The following is a 7583-nucleotide window of genomic DNA, read 5'->3' as shown; positions in this document are numbered from 1 at the left end:
TTCTAAGACAAGCCCAACAGATTTAGAGATTTGTTAAGACCGTGCCTACTCCCCTACAGGATAAAACTGAGTTCCTAGCATGAAGAGACTCACTTGCTTTCCTATTTACTGGAGCAGGAGATTCTAATCAACGCAGCCCAGGACTGGAAAGTCTTTTATTTTTTTTTTATTTTTTTTTTTATTTTTTTTTTATTTTATTTTATTTTATTTTATTTATTTATTTATTTATTTATTTATTTTTAATATATATTTTTTATTTATTTATTTTTTAATATATGAAATTTACCGTCAAATTGGTTTCCATACAACACCCAGTGCTCATCCCAAAATGTGCCCTCCTCACTACCCATCACCCACCCTGCCCTCCCTCCCACCCTGCCCTCCCTCCCCCCCCCCATCAACCCTCAGTTTGTTCTCAGTTTTTAACAGTCTCTTATGCTTTGGCTCTCTCCCACTCTAACTTCTTTTTTTTTTTTTTTCTTTCCTTCCCCTCCCCCATGGGTTTCTGTTATGTTTCTCATGGAAAGTCTTTTAAACAAAGATTAAAAGGAGGACATAGTCCTGTTTGACAAGATTTAAAATTGATACTACCAAGTACAGATTTTTTCCAAAGGGAGAGAATATTGGGAATCAGGTACTGTTTCATATACTGCTAATGGAACTGTAAATTAGCATGACTTCCCTGCCAAGAAATTGGGCAGGATGTATTAATGACACAAAAGTTTCTATAATAGCATTAACCCGGGCACCTGGGTGGTTCATTTGGTTAAACCTCTGACTCTTGACTTCAGCTCAGGTCAGGCTCTGCCCTGACAGCACAGAGCCTGTTTAGGTTTCTCTCTCTCTCTCTCTCTCTCTCTTTCTCTCTCTCTCTTTCCACCCCCCCTCCTCCTTGCAGGCACACATGTGTTCTCTCCCTCAAATAAATAAACATTAAAAAAATAACAGCATTAACCAGTAAGTCCACTTACAGAAATCTATGTTAAGGAAATGAGCTGAAATAATGAAAACAAAACAAAATATTATACACAAAGATAGTCATCAAAGCTTTATTCATAATATCGACACATTGGAAAGCCTACCTGTTCAATAGTAAGTTAGTTAATTAGGGGCTGTCTCTATGATGGAATATTATTTAATGTATAAAGGCAACATCCAATGTCCTATAAGGGCATGGACACACACACACACACACACACACACTATCACACATACATAATAGCAACACATGGAACAGGCATTAAGTAAGGTTTATTAGGGAAAAATTTACAAGCATAGAACCAGTAGAGTGTACAGGATCCTTGAGTTCTCATTATCTCAAGACGGGTGGCTAGAGCTAAGCCCACTGAAGTGAGTGCTCCAGGAGGACTGCCCCTGTGCCACAGCCATTTACAGGGAAATGAGAATGGTGATAATGATGTTTTCGTTGAGGGTGGCTCAGTCTGTTAAGCATTAGACTCTTGATTTCAGCTCAGGCCATGATACCCAGGTCATGAGACCGAGCCCCATGTTGGTCTCTGTGCTGGGCATGCAACCTGCTTGAGACTCTCTCTTTCTCTCTCTCTAAAAAAAAAAAAAAAAGAAGTTTTCAGTTGAGGGAATGGCTTTGTTGGGAAAAGGGGCCTCTAGAGCTCAGCAAGGACAGTTAATATACAACACCCAAGACCTTGCCGTTGGGCTTAGCTGGCCCAGTCCTCCTGGGCCAACACAGCTTGCTGTGCCTCCAAATGGGAGAAGAGAAAGAACTACCACCCCAGATTTGTCTCTCCTCAGGCTGTGTTTACAAAGAATAAATACACAAAGAGATGCTCATAGTATTAGGTAAAGTTTTAAAAAATGAATGCAAAGTTATATATACTGGGTAAGTTAAACTATATATATTTTTAAAGCATAGAAAAGAATGCTGGAAGGACACATAATAATATGGTTGTCTGGATAATGAGATTATGGAGTTTGATCTTTCAATTATCTGTATTTTTGCAATTTTAAAATAATGAGTAGATCTTCCTCAACATATTTCGATGAAGTGGTACAACTTTGTCCACAAAGATAAAGCACATTTTTTGTTAGATTTAGTCTTAGGTATTTTATATTTGTCACTATCATAAACACTATTATTTAAAAAATATTTTCTTTCGTTGATGTATGGGAATACAGTTATTTTCACATTTTTTATTGTATATGTAGAGCCTTGCTAAGAATTTAAAATTTGGGGGACTTTATATATAAACAATTATATAATCTGCAAATGATCACAGTGTGTTTCTTCCTTTTCATACCAAAAACAACTTCTCTATACCTTCATATTCTTGTTTATTTTTATTTTTTGTCTTATTGCACTGGCTAGACCTCCAGCATAATGTCAAGTGGAAGTAGTTGTCACTGTCATCCTGGTCTCATTCCAAATTTTAAAGAAAATGTTTCTGATATTTTAAGTATGACATGTATTAATGTTTTTTATTGACATTGTTTGACAGGTTATGAGAGTTACCTTTTATTTTTAGTTTGCTAGGAGTTTTAACAGGAATGAGTGTTGAATTTTTTCATATGCTTTTCCTGCATCTGTTGTGATGATTGTGTTTTCCTTTCCATTCTGTTTATACGGTGATTTACATTAATAAAGTTTTATATTCTTGTATTTCTGGCTTAAACTCAGCTTAATCATGATGAATTTTTGACACAAATCCAATATTGTATTTGGCTTACTAATATTTTTGTTAGGACATTTCTATCTATATTATTATTGAGATTTATTGACCTATAGTTTTCCTTTCTTATACTATCTTTGGTTTGGGTATTAAAAGTTACAACAGCCATACACAATTAGTTGTAAGGCATTCCCTCTTCTACTAAGCTCTGGAAGAGTTTGAATAAAATTGGAATTATCCAGGGGAGCCTGGGTGGCTCAGTGGGTTAGCGTTTGACTTTGGCTCAGGTCATGATCTCACGGTTCGTGGGTTTGAGCCCTGCGTCAGACTCTGTGTTGACAGCTCAGAGCCTGTAGCCTGCTTTGGATTCCCTCTCTCTCTGCCCCTTCCCTGCTTACTCTCTCTCAAAAATAAACAAAAACATTAAAAAAAATTAAAAAGCCTTCTGATTTGTGAATATGGGATGTGTTTTCATTTATTTATGTCTTCTTTAATTTTTTCAGCAATATTTTGTAATTTTTATTGTACAAGTTTTTTTTTTTTTTAGTTAACTCCTAAGTATTTTTTTCTTTTTGATGGCATTATAAACAGAATTGATTTTTTAACTTCCTTTTTGGATTGTTCATTATTAGTATATAGAAACAAAACTGATTTTTGTGTGTGGACTCTGTATCCTACTACTTGGATGAATTCACTTATTAGTTTTACATTTTTTTGTGTGTGGAACACTTACAGTTTTGTACATATAGGCTTTTGTACGTATATACATGTAACCTAGAGTTTTGTACATATCATCTGCAAACAGAGATAATTTTACTTTTTCCTTTGTAATTTGGATGCCTTTTATTTCTCTTTTTCTTTTCCTTTTTCTTCTTCCTCTTCTTACTTTTACTCCTTCTCCACTTCCTCCTCCTCTTCCTCTTCCTCTCCTTCTCCTCTTTTCCTTCCCCTTCCTTCTTCTCCTTCTCCTTCTCCTCTTCTTCTTCTTCTTCTTCTTCTTCTTCTTCCTCCTCTTCTTCCTCTTCCTCTTCCTCTTCTTCTTTTTCCCATAATTGATCTGGTTAGAATTTCTGGCACCTATGTTGAATAGAAGTGGTGAAAGCAAGAATCCTTGCCTTGTTCCTGATCTTATAGAAATAGCTTTCAGTCTTTCACCATTGAATATGAAGTCCACTGTGGGATTTTCATATATGACTTGTATTATATTGAGGTCGTTTCCTTCTACTCCTCATTTGTTAAGTGGTTTTTATCACGAAACAGTGTTGAATTTTGTCAAATGCTTTTTCCACATCAGTTGAGATGATCATGTTGCTTTTTTCACTTCCTTCTGTTGATGTGGTGTATTGCATTGATCAAGTTTTGTATGTTGAATCATCCTTGAATTCCAGGAATAAATCACAGTTGGCCATGGTGTATAATCCTGAATGAAGCTTGCTACTATTTTGTTGAGGACTTTTGTATCAATGTTCATACGAAATATTGGTCATAAGGGACCAATTTGTCTAGTGATTTGTAGTGATTTGTCTAGTGAACTCTGAATGAGTTAGGAAGTGTTCCTTCCTCTTCAATTTGTTGGAACAGCTTGAAAAGGATTGGTGTTAGTTCTTCTTTAAATGTTTGGTAGAATTCACCAGAAGCCATCAGGTCCGGGGCTTTTCTTAGCTGGGAGATTTTTGATTGTTGATTCAATCTCCTTACGAGTTATAGGTCTATTCATTTTTTATTTCTTTATGATTTAGTCTTGACAGGTTCTGTGTTTCCAGAAAACACATTGACCATTTCATCGAGGTTATCTAATTTGTTGGTGTATAGCTATTCACAGTGCTCACTTATAATCCTTCTATTTCTGTATGATTGGCAGCAAAGTCCCCATTTTCATGTCTGGTGTCAGTAATTTGAGTATTCCCTCTTTTTTATCTTAGTCCACCTAGCTACAAGTATATCAATTCTGCTGGTTTTTCTCAAAGAATCAACTTTTGGTTTTATTGATTTTCTCTACTGTTTTATTCTCTATTTCATGTATCTCTGCCCTAATTTTTATTATTTCCTTCCTTCTGCTAGCTTTGGGTTTAGTTTGTTCTTCTTTTTTCTAGTTCCTTAAGTTGCAAAGTTAAGTTCATTCCTAATGCTCTTCCTTTTTGTTATCTACTTTTCTTTCTTTTTCTTAATTCACCTTGCTGGAAGTTTGCCTAGTTTATCTTCATTTCTATTCTTAATTATATCCTCTATTCAGCTTTCTTTTTCCTTTTTCTTTCTGATTCTTCTAGTTCACCTTTCCTCTGAGAGTCCTAGATTTATGCAGAAAATATTCAACTTACAGTGTCCTGATCTAAGACTGTGTCTCCTTTTCTTATGGAGCCCTTAACTCTCAACACTTTAGAGCTCAGAAATCTGTAGGTTCCTTAAGAGCACTGACTTAACATCTTAGATTTTGACCCTTTCACTCTTGAGTGTTTACCTTTCTATCTTCTGATCTCAGCTCTGCATTCAGAAAATATTTTCTACACATTATCTAACATTCGTAGGTTTTGTAGTTAAAGACTTATCTCTTTTGCCATATTGCTGGAAATGGAGTTGTATCACTGTGACAAACAAAAATATTTGCTTAAAAATTGGACTATACTATTGTGAAACTTTTGCTGCTGATATTGATTTTAATAGAGATGATGCAGGCTCTGAAAATATATTAATTGCCAAGAATCTATAATAAATTTAGTAAGTTTGGCATGTGTATGGCTTCTGTGTGGTAACTCAAAGCCAGATAATAGAGCAATGCTTAGGAAAATGAAATAAGGTTAATAATAATGTTTTCTAATCTAAACCTTATCTGGATAAACCAAACTTTGGAACTTTATTGAAGAGAGTTTATATAAGAATTGAAAGTCCTGTAAGCAAATCTACTAATAATTCTGAATAAAGGCGGTCTCCTTTCAAAGTTGAAGCAGACTTGGAGTACCTGGGCGGCTCAATCACTTAAGCATCTAACTCTTGATTTTGGCTCAGATCATGATTTCACAGCTTCTGAGATTAAGAGCTGCTTTGGTCTCTATGTGACAGTGTGGATCCTGCTTAGGATTCTCTCTCTCCTTCTCTCTATCTCAAATAAATAAACTTAAAAAAAGTAAGGTTGAAGCAGACCCATTTTGGGGTTAAATAGGGAACGAAGGACCTTCTAGCTCAATCCATGCATTTGTCCACACCAGCTTAGAAACATGTCATGTGTCATTAATTACTATTAACAAAGCATAGAAGGAGGCAAGTGAGTTACTTATATTTCAATAAATTAGAGCTGACTCATAATCATTCTCACTAACCTGAAAGTCTAAATTGCTTTCGTAAGATGAGAAAAGTGGTGGAATTATAGTCAACTCTAGGAACTACACTCAAAACTTCTTTGCTGGAAGTTTGTCCCTCTGTGAACTTCATCTGTTGGTTCACAACCCTCCTTGGAGCTTCCTAGATGTAATTTGAAACTGTACTCAGAGCACAGGGAGAGACTCATGAAAGAGACAGGCCACTCCAGCTTGGTAGGTGGCAGTTTTAATAATAGCAAAGGGAACTGACATTCAGGCTTGGGTGGCAGCAAGATGAATAAATCCCTGCACCTGCCCACCAAATCCCAAAAGTTTATGAAGAGGCCCTATCTGGGCTCAGTCTATGCAGGTGCTTTTGACACCACATCACTATCTCAAGGCTATGTCCTTGAGTGGATAGCCTCCAGAAGTGGAAAAGGCAAGCAGAACCCACATTCCAAGAATAAGGAAAGGGGTGAGAAGCCTGCAAGTGCCTAGGCCCAGCTCAGTGAGCAATGGGGGTGCAGGACAGGTCACGTTTTTTTCACTATATTCATCAATATCAACCCTTCAACTAGTTATGAGCACTGAGGTTTAAAAAAAAGTTTGAGAACAGCTAGGGAACTAATGAAAACCCAAAAGAATAAGTATCTAAAAGAAAAAAAAAAAAGACTGAATGTTTCTTAAGTTCTTTTGTTTAAAAGAATCAAGGCCTTTAAAATAAAATTCAGGAGGATGGTCTGCTGTACTGATTGAGGATTTGTCTACAACGACTGGGAGTGCAGTCAAATATTTTAAACAAACCAGATTAGTATGTAAATATTCGGCATAGCAAGTAAATTGAAAAAAAATATAGGCATGATCAATTAAATTACCATTATGTTATAACATGACCAGGGATAGAATATGTACTCTCACTCTTTGGTATCTGCTAGATAGGAAGAAATGTTAAATGAGGAGGAAAAGTAGACATTTAATTGGCTTTGAAAAAAAAAACAAAACTCAGTCAGCTCAATAGCCTGCCCTAGATGTACACTAGAGGTACAATCAACAAAATGCTAATTTGTTATTTCTACTCTGATATATCAGCACCTTCCACGAATGGACAGGCTCAGACAACACAGACCACTGGAATACCTCAAACCAGCATCATGAAGGAGACCATGAGAGACTCTCAAACCAGCACTAACTTGGCTATGAGCAGACCAAATACTTCATCGCACCAAAGTACACAAACTCTTAGCCAACACAATTCCCAGGACACAGCCACCTATGGCAAAACAGTAACTTCATCTGCGTCCACTGTCAGCAACAAATCTTCCATGATGTCAGATATGTCCAAGTCACTGAACTCCACAGAGAACATTTCAGTCTTTTCTAGTGCAAGCAAAACACATGTCGTGACATCAGAGTTCCGCCAAACACCAATCTCCACAGACACCACTGTGGGAAACACACAACACACATCATACCCTGAAACAGCAAGTTTCACTTCAGTCACCTCAACACTCTCAGAGTCAACTGGACTAGAGGAACAGTCCATGGCACCCTCTTCCATCACTTCTGCTTCAGAGACCACAGCGTCTTCTCAAAGTCACAGGACTCAGACCATGGACACCATCAGGGAATCTCAAACCAGCAC

General features: G+C 36.6%; 1 protein-coding gene across 1 annotated transcript in view; it reads right to left on the bottom strand.

Annotated features, from left to right (window-relative positions):
* Window positions 1-1048: 1048 nt before the first annotated feature.
* Window positions 1049-7583, bottom strand: part of MUC20 (mucin 20, cell surface associated) — a 58556-nt gene continuing 52021 nt past the window's right edge. The window contains exon 4 of the mRNA XM_049628350.1: window positions 1049-1563. Within this exon, the coding sequence (XP_049484307.1) occupies window positions 1453-1563 (111 nt within the window). The 3' untranslated portion in view covers window positions 1049-1452. The remainder of the gene's footprint in view (window positions 1564-7583) is intronic.

Source organism: Panthera uncia, chromosome C2 (genome assembly GCF_023721935.1).
Source record: "Panthera uncia isolate 11264 chromosome C2, Puncia_PCG_1.0, whole genome shotgun sequence".
NCBI classification, from domain to species: domain Eukaryota; kingdom Metazoa; phylum Chordata; class Mammalia; order Carnivora; family Felidae; genus Panthera; species Panthera uncia.
Note: the sequence above shows the minus strand (reverse complement) of the source record. Positions and strands in the feature narration are given on the sequence as shown.